The sequence below is a fragment of the Maniola hyperantus genome, chromosome 9 (assembly GCF_902806685.2).
Source record: "Maniola hyperantus chromosome 9, iAphHyp1.2, whole genome shotgun sequence".
In the NCBI taxonomy this organism is placed as follows: domain Eukaryota; kingdom Metazoa; phylum Arthropoda; class Insecta; order Lepidoptera; family Nymphalidae; genus Maniola; species Maniola hyperantus.
In genome coordinates, this window is record NC_048544.1 from 204,363 (window position 1) to 225,719 (window position 21,357).

Here is a 21,357-nt window from a genome sequence, read left to right on the forward strand (position 1 = left end):
TGTTGCAGTTGTAGTGCGCGCAAAACAAGTAGTCCAATCTGAACACGAGGAGTCTGCGCATGGCGCAAGAACTAGACCTCAGCCGGGCACTTGTGTGTTTGCGCAGACGAGGGACTCTGTCCATGGACTAAAATGGGTCACAAAAGAACTGCATAGCATAATACGGGCTGTACGGCGGAAACACCGCGGACAATAGTCCCTAGCATGCCCCTCATCTGCGCAGGCCCTAATTCTAACTGCCTTACTCAGAGTCGCTTAATTGTTACTTAAGTTTAGTTAAAACAAGACAGCTATATCTCTCACATAAATCTGTCTCGTTTTAACTCAATCTTAAGTAACGATTAGCGACTCTGAGTACGGCTGTTAGTCTATGGATCTGCTCAAGCCTAGATTGACTTGTTTTGTGATCCAGTATTTATGGGGTTAGGGGGTGGTGAACTGAACTTAGAACGGATTCTACGGCCTTGGGACTGAAAGACAAACGACGGCGCAGTGTTCAACTTGGAGCACGATTTCTGTGTATACAAAGTGTACGCTAAAACTACAAACTACAAAGCCGGAATTTCTATCAATCTCATTCTAAAGGTCGATGCATGTTCTTGTCCATAGATGTGTATGAGCACACCACAGAGCTGTCACCTGACAAACTTCTTCATTTTGTATTTTCTGGGGGGTAAAATAAAAATAACTGGATAACATTATGGAATCGGAATTGTTTATTAAAATATTATTTACAAGATATTTGAATCTTCAATAACATGGCTCTAACTACACTTATGGCAAAAGTTCTACCCTACGCACGTGCGTGCTGCGTGCTGCGTGCTGCGTGCCAAACACACCAACCAACACTATGCTGTAGCCCAAAATCACTCGCTACTTTTAGGCCCCGTGTCCACCTAAGCGGTACGGAGAGATGTGTTCAGTCCACCAGTCTGATTCATGATAGATAACGTGATCTACTAAACATCTGATTGGTTGACTGTACACAACTGTTCACTCTGCTTAGGTGCACACCGGGCCTTACGAGGGATTTTAGATACTATGTTCAAGAATTAGCTTACCGCCGTACTCAGAGTCGCTAATCGTTACTTAATATTGAGTTAAAACGAGACAGATATATGTATAGCTGTCTCGTTTTAACTAAACTTTACGATTAAGCGACTCTGAGTACGGCTGTTAGTCTTGCGATGCCGTGGAGTTTGGTATCACATTCCTCTATACAACAGCTGAGAGTCGTCACACCAAACACCTAAACAGTCCACATTTATAAAACAAATTTCAGGTGTAACGTGTTCCATACAGACTTAATTCGTCGCGATTTGAAATGTAATATCAATAAAGTCCGAACTTAAAACTAGAAATATTTACACGATTTATATTAAACTACCCCTAAAATGGAATATTAAGATTGAAACAATATTTTGGAATAAATAAATTCTTTATAGATTTTATATCGACATAATATACAAATATGTAACAACTCGAAGTCAACAATGTCTTCTCTGCCGCTAACGGCTTGTCTCCTCCACCTCCTCCAACACTCGCGGCCAATATGGCGGAATGCTCACGTGTAGGACTGCCACCAAATATATCAATGGACACCTGCTTCTCATTCGATAATTACTATCTAGCTGGTGTCGGATATTGCAATATATTTATAGCTGACAAAATATGGAAACTTTGTAATTTACAAAATACTATATACAAATTTATAACTAGGGGCCTGCGCACACTGGAGGACGGGACGCCAGAGGATTTTCAATTGAGCATTTGCCTATATCTCTTTATAAAAAAATGAATCGCTGAATGTGTTGCTGATCGCAAATCTCGAGAACAGCTGAACCGATTTCGCTAATTCCTTTTTCATATTATTCCTTGAAGTACGAGGATGGTTCTTACGGAGAGAAAAATTTTAAAAAAATCCTGAAAAAGAATCGACTGTTAGGCGGTACGAAGGCGATACGAAAAATAAAAATTATTTCTCAGTGATTATTAAATAGAGGATCATCCAAAATAAGTAAAATCCACGCCTTTGTTACTTTCAAATGTAATGACCATTTAAAATTATCGATTAAACCAAAAAATTAAAACACGTCATTATGATGTGACGTCACATTCCAGTATTTCATAGAATCTCGCATATAAAGCGCGCGTTTTGCCGTTTGATACAATGTTACTGATTTCACTAGTTGTCAAATACCGTATTGAAGCTAATAAGTATCCAATCGAAATAAGGTGATTGACTTCGGAGCAGTTTTCTCACCGAGAACACCGAGCCTTGCAATATGTACCTTACTAGCTGTTGCCCGCGACTTCGTCTGCGTTGATTTAGGTTTTTAAAAATCCCGTGGGAACTTATTGATTTTCCAGGATGAAAGGTAAGCCTATGTCACTCTCCAGGTCTTAAACTATACCTGTGCAAAAAATCATGTCAATCCGTTGCTCCGCTGCGACGTGATTGAAGAACAAACCAACAAACAAACACACTTTCACATTTATAATAGGGGTAATGATTTTGTATTGCATACATATTAAATTCAATAAATAAACTTAAAATCCACTGCCATCCCGTCCTCCAGTGTGCGCAGACCCTATCTCCGATCTAACAGAACGCACGTCTCGGTCTGACAGAGATGGAGACTTTATTGTAACTAAATAGATGTATGTTTGTACACCAAGTCATTATCTATCCGTTATCAGTTATCAGTTATCAGTTATCACACGAAACACAATTCACAACAGAGTCGTTTCTCGTTTACAACAACCAGGAATGGAATTCGCAACACGACTTTACATAATTACAATCGGGAATCTCTCTTTGAAAAATTTCTATCAATTTTAAAATTGTAAATACCTTGAGATATTCACAATTAAAACTTAAACAACTTGCTTTTTAAAGTTATTTTAAATGAAAAAAATATCTTCACAAAAATAACCAAAAATTTAAAGTGTGTTGAAATTTTTCAGAGGTCAGAGGCCATTCTTTTGTTTATTTCATAGAAATACACTTTTGAGACTTTCAGGCTCGGGCTCAGGGCTACTTTTTGAAAGCAGTCACGTTCACCCCCCCTCCCCCCTCCCCCCGCTACACGGTGAGGCTGGTGATGAGCTGCTGGCACAGCTTGCCGTACTCGCGCTGGTCGCCGGATATCCGCCGCATCTTCAGGCCTTTCTTCTCCTTCGCCTTGTCCTCGCACACCACCAGCTCGATCTGAATCCCTCCGGAGTACTCCAGGTTGAGGAACCCCGTGAGCGCTTCGGAGTCGTCGTGCTGCCCCGCCTGGTCGCCGGTCTCCACGAAGATGTTCTGCGGCGGAACCCTCGTGTTGATGGTCTCCTTCAGCAGCTCCACTATCCGATGGGAGTCCAGCTGCGAGCACACGGTGGACAGCGCGACCTCGTAGTACTCCTGGACGCAGGAGACCTTCTGCGGGCTCAGCAGGATCGGGATCTTGCGCTCGTCGGGCCTGCAGATCTCCGTCAGCCGCAAGTCCATGGTGGACCTCTGCAGCTGGTCGATGTCGCGGCTCTCCTCGCCGCAGGGCTCCAGCTTGTCGCGCGGCATGTGCACGTCCTCGTAGTACTCCTTCACCTCGCCCAGCGCGCCCTGCGCCGAGAACGACGAGCGCGGCGTCTCCCCCTTGTCCGAGAAGCTGCTCCTCCCGAAGTCGCTCCGCTCCGAGAACGACGACCTCCCGTACTCGCCCCTCTCGGAGAAGCTTCCGCGATCGGAAAAGGAGAAGGACTCTCTGTGCTCCGAGAAGCTGCCCCTGTTCTCGCTGAAGCCCGAGCTGGCCGACACGATGTTGGAGTAGATGGACTGCACGTTCTGCTCGCAGTTGGGCGACACGTTGGCCGAGTCGTTGCTCAGCGAGTCGTCGCTGAAGCCCAGCGACTTGTCGCTGCCTCGCCTCGCCAGCTCCTCGGACAAGTACTTGCTGGTCTCGTCGACGCTCTCCTTGGGCGAGGGCATCTCCGCGTCCTTGTCCACGAGCTCCGCGTGCTCCGTCTCCTGGCTCACTTTCCTTCCGATGCCTTTGGTGATGGAGGGTCGGTCGTCCAGGTCCGACGGCTCCGATATGACGAACTGGGGCAGAGGGTACTTGGAGTTCTCCAGGCTGTCGACGCTGTCCTCGGAGGAGGACGCGACTAGGGTGATCTCGGAGCCGAGACAGTCCGTCAAGCTGATCTGCGGATGCGTGGAGGGGAAGGTGGGCGGGAGGGACAACTTGGCGTCGCCGTTGCCGATCTCCTCCTGGATCATGTCGAGCGGGGAGCCGGGGTTGGAGATGGGGGAATTGTTGAGCGAGCGGTGCGCCACCGCGTGCAGCTGCGGGTGCGCCATGGGGAGCAGCTGCGGGTAGGCGGTGTCCATGTCCACGGTGCTCCGCAGGTCGAGCGGCGTGGCGGCGGGCTGCGGGGTGCCGCGCGTGATGGAGCCGGTGTGCAGGTAGCTGAGCCCCTCGGTGATCTGGTGCAGCGGCGAGCCGGGGCTGGCGGGCGACGCGTGGCCGGACAGCAGGCCGAAGCTGCCGTACGAGTGGAGCGACTTGAGCACCTCCTGCGAGAGGTGCGCGCTGTACAACGTGTTCAGGTTGATGCCCAGCTTCAGAGACAGGTCCTGTGCGTGGGGGTCGGGCGCGGCGCCCAGCTCGAGCGCGGGCGCGGCGTGGATGGGCGACCCTGGGAACGGAACAGATTATTATACGTCACCACTTCAATATGAGACTATGTCAAATGTTTCTGACATCTGGGAAGCAATTTTGATCTACATTTACGATTTTTGGTAAAATATCTAAAATTGTTACAAGAATTTTTTCTATTTGACTTTTAGTGATAAGACGTACTGAGTACTATTTTTGAATTATAAAGTAAAAAGCGGTACACGAGCTACAATGCGTAAACAATGACTGACTTTGTGGTACGACTTTAGTCCTTACTAGCTTATGGCCTAAACAAATTTCAAACCCCTATTTCACCCCCCTTAGGGGTTGAATTTTCAAAAATGGGTTCTTAGTGGATGCCTACGTCATCATAGCTATCTGCATGCCACATCTCAATCCATCCAGTAGTTTCGAGCTGTGCGTTGATAGATCAGTCAGTCAGTCAGTCACCTTTTCCTTTTATATATTTAGATTTTAAAGGTAAACATGACATGACAGTTGACCCATAGAGTTAGAATGGCGCGTGAGGAGTCATTTTGTAAGGACTATATTTTTATTTTTATTTTATTTTATTTTATTGGTTTGCCAACAGATAGTACACATATTATAAAATAACAATTACAATTCACAGAGAAAAAATTTAGAGTGTACACCCAATTACTGGCAAACCGGCGTGCATTTTAAAAGTTTGCAAGTGCGGGATTACCAGTTAACTTAAAGCTAAAAATACAAATATGAAAAAAAAAAAAAAAAAACACTGCAATTTACAATAGTACTAAATATTAAATACTATAATATATAGTAGGTAGTAGGTAGTATTGTAGGGTACCTGGCACGGAGGCGGCGGGCGTGTGCGCGGGGTGCGCGGGGTGCGGCGGGGAGGCGCCGCCCGCCGCCGCGCCGCGCCGCTCCAGCCCGCGCTGAAACACACGCAATTGCCTTTATAGCCCACTAAACAAAACGTTATTCTTATCCACCATTTTGAGTACATATCCGATAAAATGGGTAAAACAAGTATTTTTCAATTTCTAATTCCGAGTATTTATCCTTCGAATATATTTTATCCCTGTGGCGGTTGCCATAAATACAACTAGATGGCGCTATTCAATCGATAACATTTTCATGACGTAGTCCCGAACAAATGTATCGCCGACAGTACTCGCACTAAGGGAGTTTTCTGCAATCTGGACTATATATAGCAGTTTCAAGATACAACCGTCGTCGGCCCGGCTGGCGCTACCGAGCACAACCACCCGCTCGGTGGGAGATCTCCCTTTGGCACGGTCGAGCCTGCACATCGCTCCCGTACATCCCCAGTGGATACGGCATCCCTTACCTCACAACACTACGATCGCAATGGCACCCACCTGCAGCTGCTGGTACTCGAGGCGCGCGGAGGCCAGGTCGTGCGCGGCGCGCGGCGGGCTCAGCTCCGCGCGCCGCACCGGCGAGTAGCGCTCCGCGTGCTCCCGGGCTGTCATACCAATTACTATATTAGCTCTCTACGTAGGAGCAAGTCCCGCTAGTTGCTATTGCGCTGGAACCCTGTCTCATTAACATCGAAATGACGACATTTGACGTATATTTAAGTAAAAATATACCATAAGCTCGAAACTTCAGTCTAGTGCTGACGTCACTAAAATGGCAGCCACGCGTATTAGCAATTTGCGGGACGTATACAACCAATACTATCACGTCTCACAGTGCAACTTACGCAAAGTGTTGCCCCTCAATACTTAATAGTACCTTCGATGTACAAGAAGGCTCACTCTACAAAGACATTTGCATAAATAGCAACTCTTGTGACGACGCAATAAAGTGCAATTCAGCTCGCACAGCGCGGCGTCACTCTTTCTAACACGTAAACTATTATTTGTTATCTCTCTAGGCCGGCCGCATTTTGGATACGTTATCGTATTGACACCCGTCTTGTGCGCTCCCTGTAATTACGTGGAAGGTTAGACTGTTTGTAGTTTTGTACGTGTCCATACGAGTCAAACTCGTACGGAAACGCGCCCAAAGTGCGGTTGGCCTTACGCGACTCGCGAAGGGACGCGTCACAGCAATAACTATATTTCTCTGATCATGTGACAGTAAGCCCTATCTGATATGGGTTCCACCAATCAAATTATTGAATAACGTCAATTTTCAATAATTCGATTGGTGTAATTTCAGATTGCAGTGTGACTGTGAGACTTCATAGTAATGGTTGTGAATATGTGGATAAAGAATGATCCCACACTATCTTGTTTCAATAGACGTTTCAGTGACGCCGTTCGACACATTGACGGCACTAACGGCGGTTACGCACTCATTCCGGTCAGTCCGAGATAATACGTTCCTTTTTGTTTTGTATGGTAGATGCAGTGGCGTGCAACTCATAGAGGCATAAAAGCGCTGCTCACCCAAGAAATAGTTAACTGGGTTGAAATTGCTCAATGCTCATTGTTCTTTGACTGGCTTAACTACTGCTTACCCTGGCTTTAAACCCTATGCACGCCACTGGGTAGATGTCGTAGATATCGCCGGTATTGTCACGGATGACGGATAGAGCTCGGATGACGGCAGTGCAGCGCGTGATCGGCGCGAGACACTAGAGCACTACACCAAACTAAAATTATGTTTTTCTAATTTGTGATAATTACTTTAAGAACTACTTACTACTTTTCACACAACTACAAACAAATCTCAAGCTTCTTTATAAACACACACACACACACACACACACACATACATACATACACAATCGTGCAAACACAAACACAACTACAAGCAAACAAAAATGCGAAAACAAAATTTTTTGTAACCTGAATTTTACCTTTGCAACAATTAAATCCATTTCAAGAAACTCCATAGTATTTGGAGACAGTTCACCGCCGGCGGTAACTTCATCTGGTGACAGAAGGGCTGGCTCATTTTTTGCGCAGAGAATCAGCCTGGCTGTCCAGCGCGGAAATGCAGCCAGTATTCTTGGCGGGCATGAATTGTACAGTAATATAAGGCTAACTTATTAGAACGTGATATACTTGTATGTAAACTCATTACATCTAAAGTAAAGAAAGAATAAAATAGCGTTCTATATTTGTAACTCTGTCACTTGGGAGTTGTCGTTATCGTTGGAAAAAGTAATGTCTTTCTGTTAAAATAATAAATTATATTTTATGTATTTATCAAGATTGAGTTTATTGAGCGATCCACCTCCTGATCATAAATAGGTTATGGGCCTTCACATCTAAAACTAGAAGCTCTGAAAATTCAATCATGGTAGAAAGACATGAGTCTAATTCAGGTTTGTGCGGCCACATAGAAAAGTTGCGAGGCTCAGAAAACTTTGCCTATTGGAAATTTAAGGTAAAGAACTATCTTGAATTGAAAGGCTGGTGGTGGGTCGTAGCGAATGAAGGTCAAGCGAGTACACAAACGAAAGAAAACCTGATAGAAGTGGACACAAAAGTAAGAGCAACACTTTGTCTTTTACTTGAACCCGATTGCTTCACGCATGTTTATAGAGCAAGGACTGCAAAAGAGGTCTGGGATTGCCTATGTAAAGCTTATGAAGACAAGGGATGGGGAAGACGTATTACGTTACAACGGAAACTCTGGCAATGTAAACTTGAGAACTTCGAGTCTATGGAGAAGTACATCTCGGAAATAATGTTTTTGTCTAATCAGTTGAATGATATCGATGCTCCAATTGATGATGACTGGATAGTGTCTATTATGCTGAGCGGGTTGAGTGAAGTATATAATCCCCTTATAATGGCTGTAGACAACAGTGGACAAAAACTGACTCTTGAGCAAATTAAAACTAAATTGATACAAGAGGCGAATAGACAACGAGATGAGTCAAGTGGAAATACATCGTCGAATGTTTTGATGGCGAACAAATCGGGCACGATTTCCCAAAAATCGAAATCGAATAGGTGTTCGAAGGTAAATAAGTCGAAAGTTTTTAAATGTTTTAAGTGTCATGAACCAGGCCATAAAGCATCAGAATGCAATGAAAAGAAGCAAATTAGAACTGTAAATAATTTTGCGTCGATTTGCATGACTACAGTAGACAAGAAGCCATTTAAGACGAAGAGTTGGTACATTGACAGTGGATGTTCACACCATATGACCCACGATGTAAATAATTTATCCAATTATCAAAAGCAGGCGGATAAGAAAATAAGAGTGGCAAATGGGGAAGAATTATCAATCCAAGGTAAAGGGAGTGCTAATGTAAAGATTAATGCAAATACAGAACTTGCATTGGATAATGTTTTGCATGTTCCTGAATTGTCCATGAATTTAATCTCTGTGAGCAAGCTAGCTGAAAAAGATTATGTTGTGAATTTTAACAAAAAAGGTTGTATCATAACGAAAGAGGATAAACAAATTGTCAAATGTCAGGATGTTGGTGGAATTTTCGAATTAAAAGAAAATCAAAACTTGTCATTGAACGTGACATTGTCAAGTCAAAATTTATCGAATCTTTGGCATAGAAGGTTAGCACATTTGAGTAAAAAATATATGGATAAGTTAAAAAACCTAGTGAATGGAATTGAATTTAAACAAAATGATTTGATAGAACCATGTATCCCATGCATTGAAGGTAAGACGTGTAAGAGTCCTTTTAAGAACAAAGGTACTAGAGCACGGGATATCTTGGAAATAGTGCATAGCGATATTTGCGGTCCGATGGAAGAGCCGTCGTTCAGTGGTTCGAGATACATGTTACTGTTTATCGATGACTTTACTCGGAAAACACATGTATATTTTCTGCAGAATAAAAGTCAAACTTTTGAGAAATTTCGCGAATATAAGGCGGAAGTAGAGAAAGAGATGAACAAATCAATTAAATGTTTGAGGACTGACAATGGGTCTGAGTACTGTAATCGATTATTTGATAAATTTTTAAAGTCTGAAGGTATTAAGCACCAGACGACGGTCCTGTACACACCTGAGCAAAATGGTGTTGCTGAGAGGGCAAATAGGTCGATTATAGAAAAGGCAAGAGCATTATTATGCGAAGCTAATTTAAATAAGAAGTATTGGGCGGAAGCTGTAAATACTGTTGTATATTTAAAAAATAGAAGTCCTACTAAGGCTGTAACAGATAGTGTTCCGGAGGAGTTATGGACAGGAAAGAAAGTTGATCTAAGTCATCTTAAGGTGTTCGGTTGTTTAGCTTACGGATTGATACCGAAACAAAAGAGACAAAAATTGGACAGTAAAACAGTACCTACGATTTTTGTTGGATATCCTAATAACACTAAAGGTTATCGGTTGATGGATCCAAAGACGAGAACCGTTCATGTATATAGAGATGTTAAATTTTTAGAGAATACTTTTCCTGGTGATAACGATAATATAGTAACAAAGGACACAGTTGTTCCTATATATCTGGACGAGGGACAAAAAGAGTCTGTGCCAAAAGAGAATCCTAAAGAGGATGATAATAAAGACGATAAAGTTGATACCATTGTTAAGACAGTTGATAATAACAATGATACTGAAAACAATGAAGAAATGTTTGATATTCAAGACGAGACCAAAAACGTTGTGGAAAGGGTTGAACCACGTTATAACCTTAGATCACGTAAGCAACCAGATGTAAATAATTGTATATGTCATGCCATTGCAGATATTTTAACAAAAAGTTTACATGGTCCTAAAATGAAACATTTTTATCAGAATTATGTCTGAAGAAGATATTTGATTAAGGGGGCATAGGGCATAATATACCTAATAGGAATATTGTGTGTTTGCCGTAGAACTAGTTTATAGTTATTTTATTTTTATAATCAAATATTTTCGAGAGTTTTATTTAATCTTATTGATTGATAGAAAATTGTAAAGGCGTGTTTATATTACAATGTAATAGGTTAAGGGCGCGATGTAAGGGCGTGTTTATATTACACTGTAATAAGTTACGGGCACACTATGTTGTTTGCGATGTAATGGTTTAAGGGCGCGTATTAGAACGTGATATACTTGTATGTAAACTCATTACATCTAAAGTAAAGAAAGAATAAAATAGCGTTCTATATTTGTAACTCTGTCACTTGGGAGTTGTCGTTATCGTTGGAAAAAGTAATGTCTTTCTGTTAAAATAATAAATTATATTTTATGTATTTATCAAGATTGAGTTTATTGAGCGATCCACCTCCTGATCATAAATATAACTTTAAGTTTCATTGTAACAATTTTCAATATATCCCTGAACTTAAAATACCGTACCCTCCACCGGAAGACAAATCAAAATCAATTACCCATTTCCTGGACAGTGGCCAACATTTGCAGCTTGACCCGCTGCGGGCCCGAGTACTTGCGCTGGCGGCTGTACTGGCTGCCCCCGAAGCCACTGCCGCCCACCGGCGTCCCCGCCACAATCGACCCACTGGGACTTTGGTAACCCGGGTTGTATACCCCAAAATTGGTGAAAGTATTGGGGTCCACACTCATAGGAGTACCCGAAACGATCGAGCCCTGGGAAGACATGGGCGTTCCAGAAACTATCGACCCCGTACTGGCATTGAAATTTTGATTTTGTACCGAGGTCCCGGTCATAATGGAACCCTGCGCTTGGATGGGAGTACCGGATAGAATAGACCCCTGATTCTGAATAGATGCTCCTTGGTTTTGCATTGGGTTTCCGGTCAAAATTGATCCTGGATTCTGCATCGGGGTTCCGGACATGATTGATCCCTGATTCTGTACAGTGTTTGACATCATCGATTGGTTCTGTATAGGAGTTCCGGTCATTATGGATCCCTGCATCTGATAGGTCTGATTGGGTGTGCCAGAGTTTTGTGTGTTGCTGCTAGAGTCGGCTCCAGCTGAGCCTTGGTTGGAGACGGGGATGCCGCTGACGATGGAGCCGGAGTGGGACGCTACGGTCCCATGCGTGGGCGAGTACTGGGCCGCGGCGGGCGTGTAGGGGGACACCGCTTGCGACGCGGAACCCATAACGCTCCCCTGAGGAATGGTCTCGAGCACGGGCTTCATGCAGTTCTTGGCGTAGTTGGGGGTGCCGGCGGTGATGGAGCCCTGGCTGGACGGCGGCTGCGCGGGCGGGGGGCTGTAGGGGTAGCCGCCGAAGGACGGCGGGAGGTAGTTGCGCTTCATGCGCGCCTCCACCTCCATCACCAGCTCGGGGCTAATGACTACAAGGTGGTGAAACAAAAGGAGTTAGCGATGCCACATGCACACTACTGCAACTAAATGTACTTACAGTGCTCGGCCGAAAGTGATGGACATCGGCATCATCAACAACAACATTTCATTTTTGTAGAGCGTTGTCTCTGTCACTCATACCCATATGACGCTATGTCGGTTTCAACGACCGAGACAGTGCTCTACAAAGCTGTCTCCATCTACAGGCCGATGTTCATCACTTTTGGCCGCGTACTGTGTGTGGGTATTTACTGTCTCAGCGTGTACCTTCAAGCTATCTGAGCGAATACAGCTTCAAGCTGAAAGGGGTTTGAATATTTGAGTATGGAGTCTGACCTGCCCAGTGCCCACATGTCCGCCATTTATTTTTCAAAATAGCGGCCACACATAAAATCTATATTAATCAATAGCTTGTATCAAAATCTATAAATAAATAAATGTTTACATTTTTTATTTATAGTTAATATTAGTTATATATTGTTTTTATGTTAACATCAAAATCTATGTCTCTCAACAAGTTCAAAGTTTTCATAAAACGTAAACTAATTGAAAAATCCTATTACAATGTAAAGGATTATTTAAATGATAAGCAAGTTTGGGAATGAGTTGCTTAACGACTTTGTGATAGTTCTAATAAGTTAGATCTACACAATACTTATTTGTATTGATATCAGCTAATTGATTGATATGGGTTATATGTGTGCCCGCTATTTTGGAAAAAAAAATGACGGACTACTAGGCAGGCCTCTTCAAAGCCCTTTCTTATTAATCTTCTGCGATTATCTGACTATGTCAAAAATGGTAAGTACCCACATTTAAAAAATATAAAAAAACAGTAATAAGCATCAAATCTAGCAATAATGACTTTTAAAGTATGCAAAATTTCGTAAAAAATTAATACAACAATTAATCTAATTACAACACACAATATATTTAATTTAAAAAAACTTTACAAAAGCATTACAAACTATTTATAACACAAAAATACTAAATAGCGATGCAAGTAACTTTTTATCATCAGCTGGTCGATTGCGGAAAACTGCATCAATCAATATTACAATCTCAATTGTTGTGATTGGCTGAATTTGTGGTATGTTGCAACAATGCATTGTAGCCAATATTGAGCGATCGTAAACCAATCAGAGGTGATTGCGATCGTGACATTGTAGCTGTCGTTTTAACGCAATCGAGCACCTGTAATTTGTAATGCTAGATCTCCACGTGCATACATGCTCGATGTTTATTCGAGCAAATCGGATTATGTGCCCGCTACGTCGAGCATTGCTTATAAAACTTGCTCGTAAAGCATGTATCTGCGCGGGAACCCAGCTTATTTTGGCGCATCAGCTGGCATTTGAGCAAATAAAGATTGATTTGATTTGATTTGAGTATTAAATATGGCAATACTTCATGAACTAGTGTTTGTGCGTACGTGTGTGTAAGATCATGCGTGTGTGTGTGTGTGCGTGTGCGTGTTACCTGGCGGGCGCTCGGTGACGGTGAGCAGGCCGGTCCTGCGCACGCGCAGGTTGGCTGACGAGGATGGTGAACTGCTGGCCTGAACACAACATTTTTGATGACATTAAAAATGAGTCAAGTGTGAGTCGAACTCGCACAACCTGAGTCGTCCTGCACCATCGTACAAGATATGACAGATTTTGGTTTTGTTAGATTTTCATTTGTTCATTTTATTATTTGTTCTTATACAGTGACAATAGAAATACATTCGGTGAATATTTCAACTATAATTATTTTTTAGCTATTACAGTTCTATCTGTATCCGCTGACAGACGGACGGACGGACAGCGGAGACTTAATAATAGGCAACCTTCACGTACGGAACCCTGGAAAATTTCTAATAAAATTAAATTCTATAAAATTCCTAAAATGAACAGCTAACTGTTGTAAGTTTACCGTAGAACTAATATAATATGTTTATATAGTCAGCTTTAGCAGCTCAGTACCATGGTGGTGGGCGCGCAGACGGACGACACGCTGGCCGCGTCCTCCGGCGTCGCCATCGTGTGCCGTTTGCTGCTGCCGCGGTTCAACATGTACCTGCCATTATATCAGTTACGTACCATGGTGGTGGGCGCGCAGACGGACGACACGCTGGCCGCGTCCTCCGGCGTCGCCATCGTGTGCCGTTTGCTGCTGCCGCGGTTCAACATGTACCTGCCATTATATCAGTTACGTACCATGGTGGTGGGCGCGCAGACGGACGACACGCTGGCCGCGTCCTCCGGCGTCGCCATCGTGTGCCGTTTGCTGCTGCCGCGGTTCAACATGTACCTGCCATTATATCAGTTACGTACCATGGTGGTGGGCGCGCAGACGGACGACACGCTGGCCGCGTCCTCCGGCGTCGCCATCGTGTGCCGTTTGCTGCTGCCGCGGTTCAACATGTACCTGCCATTATATCAGTTACGTACCATGGTGGTGGGCGCGCAGACGGACGACACGCTGGCCGCGTCCTCCGGCGTCGCCATCGTGTGCCGTTTGCTGCTGCCGCGGTTCAACATGTACCTGCCATTATATCAGTTACGTACCATGGTGGTGGGCGCGCAGACGGACGACACGCTGGCCGCGTCCTCCGGCGTCGCCATCGTGTGCCGTTTGCTGCTGCCGCGGTTCAACATGTACCTGCCATTATATCAGTTACGTACCATGGTGGTGGGCGCGCAGACGGACGACACGCTGGCCGCGTCCTCCGGCGTCGCCATCGTGTGCCGTTTGCTGCTGCCGCGGTTCAACATGTACCTGCCATTATATCAGTTACGTACCATGGTGGTGGGCGCGCAGACGGACGACACGCTGGCCGCGTCCTCCGGCGTCGCCATCGTGTGCCGTTTGCTGCTGCCGCGGTTCAACATGTACCTGCCATTATATCAGTTACGTACCATGGTGGTGGGCGCGCAGACGGACGACACGCTGGCCGCGTCCTCCGGCGTCGCCATCGTGTGCCGTTTGCTGCTGCCGCGGTTCAACATGTACCTGCCATTATATCAGTTACGTACCATGGTGGTGGGCGCGCAGACGGACGACACGCTGGCCGCGTCCTCCGGCGTCGCCATCGTGTGCCGTTTGCTGCTGCCGCGGTTCAACATGTACCTGCCATTATATCAGTTACGTACCATGGTGGTGGGCGCGCAGACGGACGACACGCTGGCCGCGTCCTCCGGCGTCGCCATCGTGTGCCGTTTGCTGCTGCCGCGGTTCAACATGTACCTGCCATTATATCAGTTACGTACCATGGTGGTGGGCGCGCAGACGGACGACACGCTGGCCGCGTCCTCCGGCGTCGCCATCGTGTGCCGTTTGCTGCTGCCGCGGTTCAACATGTACCTGCCATTATATCAGTTACGTACCATGGTGGTGGGCGCGCAGACGGACGACACGCTGGCCGCGTCCTCCGGCGTCGCCATCGTGTGCCGTTTGCTGCTGCCGCGGTTCAACATGTACCTGCCATTATATCAGTTACGTACCATGGTGGTGGGCGCGCAGACGGACGACACGCTGGCCGCGTCCTCCGGCGTCGCCATCGTGTGCCGTTTGCTGCTGCCGCGGTTCAACATGTACCTGCCATTATATCAGTTACGTACCATGGTGGTGGGCGCGCAGACGGACGACACGCTGGCCGCGTCCTCCGGCGTCGCCATCGTGTGCCGTTTGCTGCTGCCGCGGTTCAACATGTACCTGCCATTATATCAGTTACGTACCATGGTGGTGGGCGCGCAGACGGACGACACGCTGGCCGCGTCCTCCGGCGTCGCCATCGTGTGCCGTTTGCTGCTGCCGCGGTTCAACATGTACCTGCCATTATATCAGTTACGTACCATGGTGGTGGGCGCGCAGACGGACGACACGCTGGCCGCGTCCTCCGGCGTCGCCATCGTGTGCCGTTTGCTGCTGCCGCGGTTCAACATGTACCTGCCATTATATCAGTTACGTACCATGGTGGTGGGCGCGCAGACGGACGACACGCTGGCCGCGTCCTCCGGCGTCGCCATCGTGTGCCGTTTGCTGCTGCCGCGGTTCAACATGTACCTGCCATTATATCAGTTACGTACCATGGTGGTGGGCGCGCAGACGGACGACACGCTGGCCGCGTCCTCCGGCGTCGCCATCGTGTGCCGTTTGCTGCTGCCGCGGTTCAACATGTACCTGCCATTATATCAGTTACGTACCATGGTGGTGGGCGCGCAGACGGACGACACGCTGGCCGCGTCCTCCGGCGTCGCCATCGTGTGCCGTTTGCTGCTGCCGCGGTTCAACATGTACCTGCCATTATATCAGTTACGTACCATGGTGGTGGGCGCGCAGACGGACGACACGCTGGCCGCGTCCTCCGGCGTCGCCATCGTGTGCCGTTTGCTGCTGCCGCGGTTCAACATGTACCTGCCATTATATCAGTTACGTACCATGGTGGTGGGCGCGCAGACGGACGACACGCTGGCCGCGTCCTCCGGCGTCGCCATCGTGTGCCGTTTGCTGCTGCCGCGGTTCAACATGTACCTGCCATTATATCAGTTACGTACCATGGTGGTGGGCGCGCAGACGGACGACACGCTGGCCGCGTCCTCCGGCGTCGCCATCGTGTGCCGTTTGCTGCTGCCGCGGTTCAACATGTACCTGCCATTATATCAGTTACGTACCATGGTGGTGGGCGCGCAGACGGACGACACGCTGGCCGCGTCCTCCGGCGTCGCCATCGTGTGCCGTTTGCTGCTGCCGCGGTTCAACATGTACCTGCCATTATATCAGTTACGTACCATGGTGGTGGGCGCGCAGACGGACGACACGCTGGCCGCGTCCTCCGGCGTCGCCATCGTGTGCCGTTTGCTGCTGCCGCGGTTCAACATGTACCTGCCATTATATCAGTTACGTACCATGGTGGTGGGCGCGCAGACGGACGACACGCTGGCCGCGTCCTCCGGCGTCGCCATCGTGTGCCGTTTGCTGCTGCCGCGGTTCAACATGTACCTGCCATTATATCAGTTACGTACCATGGTGGTGGGCGCGCAGACGGACGACACGCTGGCCGCGTCCTCCGGCGTCGCCATCGTGTGCCGTTTGCTGCTGCCGCGGTTCAACATGTACCTGCCATTATATCAGTTACGTACCATGGTGGTGGGCGCGCAGACGGACGACACGCTGGCCGCGTCCTCCGGCGTCGCCATCGTGTGCCGTTTGCTGCTGCCGCGGTTCAACATGTACCTGCCATTATATCAGTTACGTACCATGGTGGTGGGCGCGCAGACGGACGACACGCTGGCCGCGTCCTCCGGCGTCGCCATCGTGTGCCGTTTGCTGCTGCCGCGGTTCAACATGTACCTGCCATTATATCAGTTACGTACCATGGTGGTGGGCGCGCAGACGGACGACACGCTGGCCGCGTCCTCCGGCGTCGCCATCGTGTGCCGTTTGCTGCTGCCGCGGTTCAACATGTACCTGCCATTATATCAGTTACGTACCATGGTGGTGGGCGCGCAGACGGACGACACGCTGGCCGCGTCCTCCGGCGTCGCCATCGTGTGCCGTTTGCTGCTGCCGCGGTTCAACATGTACCTGCCATTATATCAGTTACGTACCATGGTGGTGGGCGCGCAGACGGACGACACGCTGGCCGCGTCCTCCGGCGTCGCCATCGTGTGCCGTTTGCTGCTGCCGCGGTTCAACATGTACCTGCCATTATATCAGTTACGTACCATGGTGGTGGGCGCGCAGACGGACGACACGCTGGCCGCGTCCTCCGGCGTCGCCATCGTGTGCCGTTTGCTGCTGCCGCGGTTCAACATGTACCTGCCATTTTATATAATAAATTATAATATACATTCAAATTTCGACCATATTGTGCGTAAGGTTTTGAAAGAACAAGGAAATAATGTCTGGCATTCTGGTGCCAGTTTAAAGACAAACAATTACATGTCACTAGCTAAAGCTTTAATTTGCCGTTGCTCTAGTTTTACTTTAGCTATGTGCTATGTTGCTCTAGTTATACTTTAGCTATGTGCTATGTTGCTCTAATTATACTCGCGTAAAAATTACCACTATATGATCGTCTTACAAATGCAACAACCGGCCATCAAAAAGTGTAATTTATTATCTATTTTGAATAAACCATTTGACTTTGAATTTTAATTTAATTTTTAATTTGTTTAACCGCTAAAGCGGTGAACAAAAACATCGTGAGAAATCCAGTACGCCTGAGAGTTCTCCATAATATTCTCAGAGGTGTGTGAAGTCTGCCAATCCGCACTTGGCCAGCGTGGACTATGGAAATTCAGAGAGAAGTCGCGCGCTGTGAAGTGAGTGAGATGGGTTGATGGTGATTCTGCGTAAAGTTTCACTCCACTAGAAAATATGTTACAATGTTTGACGACCTCCCTGGCGCAGTGGTGAGCGCTGTGGTCTTAATAGTGGGGTTCGATTCCTGGCAGGGGTTTGGAATTTTATAATTTCTAAATTTCTGGTCTGGTCTGGTGGGAGGCTTCGGCCGTGGCTAGTTACCACCCTACCGGCAAAGCCGTGCCGCCAAGCGATTTAGCGTTCCGGTACGATGCCGTGTAGAAACCAAAGGGGTATGGGTTTAATAAAAACTGCCATACCCCTTCCAGGTTAGCCCGCTATCAACTTAGACTGCATCACTTACCACCAGGTGAGATTGCAGTCAAGGGCTAACTTGTATCTGAATAAAAAAAAAAAAAAAAATGTCATAGATAGTTGTAGTCGTTGTTGAGGGTAGTTAGTTACCTGCACAGGTTGGTGTTGTAGCTGGTGTCGTTGGTCTGCTCCTCCGTCTGCTGCGCCGGCTCCGCGCGCGTCGGCGTGCCGCTGTCCGACACCTGTCCGGAGAACCCTTGATATATAGTCTGTTCACTGACATGCCAAGCCCCAGAGTGACAACATAGGGACAAGGTAGACAAGGACAACAACACCTTGTAAGGAGTCAAGGAGGCGCCCCGGGAAACAGCCACCGAACAAGCACCGAACGGGCGACCTCACATCGGAGAACGTAGCGTTGGACGACCTCCCACTAAGTGGACAGAAGACATCAAACGAGTCTGCGAGAGCCACTGGATGGCGGCGGCGTAAGACCGTGGCGTGTGGAAGTCCCTACAATAAACCTATGTCCAGCTGTGGACAATGGCTAGCAATCTACAAGACATTTTGTTGTGAGCAATAAATACACTCTCATCAATGAGTGGGTGGGGCGGGACATGAGCATTACACATGATGTTCGTCTTGTCTCTGTGAGGTGGCTGGGTTGCTGGGTTGCTGGGTTGCTGGGTTGCTGGGTCTGTGGTATGAGTGGAGCAAGGACTCACGTGGTGCGAGGGCGCGGAGCCGCAGCACGCGGGCTCGGAGCGCCGCACGTGCGCGCCGCCGTCCGACGCGCGCCGCCCGAACGACGAGCCTGCAGCCATGGAGAACATGCCATTATTTTTGATGAATCTAAATATATAAAAGGAAAAGGTGACTGACTGACTGACTGACTGACTGATCAATCAGCGCACAGGTCAAACTACCTACTACTGGACGGATCGGGCTGAAATTTGGCATGCAGATAGCTATTATGACGTAGGCATCCGCTAAGAAAGGATTTCTGAAAATTCGACCCCTAAGGGGGTGAAAATAGGGGTTTGAAATTTGTGTAGTCCACGCGGACGAAGTCGCGAGCATAAGCTAGTGAAATATAACTAATATATGAAAGAATCATTAAAATATATTACAGTACCTGGCAGGAAATATTGTACATCCACCTTTATAAAGAGATAGCGATTTCGTAGAGCGTTGTCTCTGTCGTTGAGACCGACAAAACCATACAGAGGTATGAATAACAGAGACAACGTCATTCATATCTATTAGAGGTCTGATTGCAGCCAAGCGCTAGTCTATAAATTAAAAAAATAACGCTTTACAAAACCGAAATTTCATTCTAAATGTTGATAATACATATCAAAAATTGCGTAACCGGCAGGAATCGAACCTGCATCTTCTAGGTTCGCGCCCGACGCCTTGACCACTCGGCCACGGTTTCGCTTACTGCCAGTGACGAAATTAGTGATATGCAGAAGATGCAGGTTCGATTCCTGCCGGTTACGCAATTTTTGATATGTATTTAAAATTATTTGGTAATTTCCTAAGTGTAGGTAAAAATACTATAATAAAAATTGTAAAAAAATATTGATATACAATATTTCTTGCCGGCTACTGGCACCGATTCTAAGCACAACCTAATTTTAGAGTATTCGCACCCTCTTCTTACTATTGTAATTTGAAAAGGACAGAAGCAGTTTGACATTTCTAAATTTAATTTTTAGATGGTTTACCATCTAAAAATTAAATGGTAAATAATTCGCGTCTTGTTCGCGAGTGCGTGCTAAAATCACGGGTTTTAACCCGTGATTTTAGCACGCACTCGCGAACCTACTGTTTAAATTTGTATTGTGCACTAAAATTTAGAGTCTTTAAATGTCATGTTCCGTTCCTTTTTTAGCATTAGTAAAAAGAAAAGGATGCAGATACTCTAAATTTAGTTTAGAGAGAGACTAGAGAATCGGAGCCATTTTCGCACAAAAATAAGATTTCTGCGCAGGTACATCGACGCGCGACGTGGTAGTCACCTTGCGCCTGCATGACGACGGGCGGCTTCAGCAGATGGTGCTTGACGCTGCAATAGCGCGGCGGCTGGTGCTGCACGGCGGGCAGCTTGGCGGCGAGGTTGGTGTTGGGCAGCAGCGACACCTCGGCCTGCGCGCTGCTGACGTCGGCGCGGACGCCTTGTCCGTTCGCGCCGACCTGCTGCCGGAAGCATACATTGTACCAAGTCTTCCTCCTTCACAACACACCCTCTCCCACTGCAGTGCCCACTGCCGAGTGTCTCTGGTAGACATCTCTTATACAGACAAGTGATTATCTGTCCACTTCGTAGCTTTTTAGGGTTCCGTACCTCAAAACGGAACCCTTATAGGATCACTTTGTTGTCTGTCGGTCTGTCAAGAAACCTACAGGGTACTTCCCGTTGACCTAGAATCATGAAATTTGGCAGGTAGGTAGATATTATAGCTGGCATGTGGGGGGAAAATCTAAAAACCGTGAATTTGTGGTTACATCAAACAAACAAAAAATAGAGCTATTCATATATTCTATTCTATCTAAATAGCTGTTCTGTTTGGAGGTCATTTTCGGCGAAATGGCACTTAAATGTTATTTCGTCGGAAAAAAAATACCAGATTGCGTCTTAAATTTTATTTCAAAAACTAAAAAAAAACAACAAAAAAATTAGAAAATATTTTTTACAAAAATGAAAAAATTGTAAAAGTAACTTTTCCCGTACCGGGAATCGAACCCGAGCCTCCTGGGTGAAAGCCAGGTATCCTAGCCACTAGACCATACGGGACATATGTAAATGGTCGAAATTATTGCTTCGTTTGTTCAATTTAAAAAATTGTTTATTCAAGTGAGGTATAATGCGTAAAAAAAGACTTCTCACGCGCCATTTTAACTTTGTGTCTAATGTCATTTTGTA

The 21,357-nt window shown here is 46.6% G+C and overlaps 1 protein-coding gene and 1 non-coding gene across 2 annotated transcripts in view; both read right to left on the reverse strand.

Annotated features, from left to right (window-relative positions):
- Window positions 1–693: 693 nt before the first annotated feature.
- The window catches only part of LOC117985162 (serine/threonine-protein kinase par-1-like), a 50,110-nt gene continuing 29,446 nt past the window's right edge, over window positions 694–21,357 (reverse strand). Inside the window, exons 12-22 of the mRNA XM_069500606.1 lie at window positions 20,453–20,630; window positions 19,154–19,242; window positions 18,579–18,670; window positions 17,534–17,627; window positions 16,945–17,042; window positions 13,790–13,883; window positions 13,305–13,383; window positions 10,922–11,815; window positions 6,032–6,138; window positions 5,494–5,584; window positions 694–4,683 (exon numbers count right to left, since the gene is read on the reverse strand). Of these exons, the coding sequence (XP_069356707.1) occupies window positions 3,086–4,683; window positions 5,494–5,584; window positions 6,032–6,138; window positions 10,922–11,815; window positions 13,305–13,383; window positions 13,790–13,883; window positions 16,945–17,042; window positions 17,534–17,627; window positions 18,579–18,670; window positions 19,154–19,242; window positions 20,453–20,630 (3,414 nt within the window). The 3' untranslated portion in view covers window positions 694–3,085. The remainder of the gene's footprint in view (window positions 4,684–5,493; window positions 5,585–6,031; window positions 6,139–10,921; window positions 11,816–13,304; window positions 13,384–13,789; window positions 13,884–16,944; window positions 17,043–17,533; window positions 17,628–18,578; window positions 18,671–19,153; window positions 19,243–20,452; window positions 20,631–21,357) is intronic.
- TRNAE-UUC (transfer RNA glutamic acid (anticodon UUC)) lies at window positions 21,157–21,228 on the reverse strand. The gene has a single exon. It is a non-coding gene; the product is annotated as a tRNA-Glu (tRNA).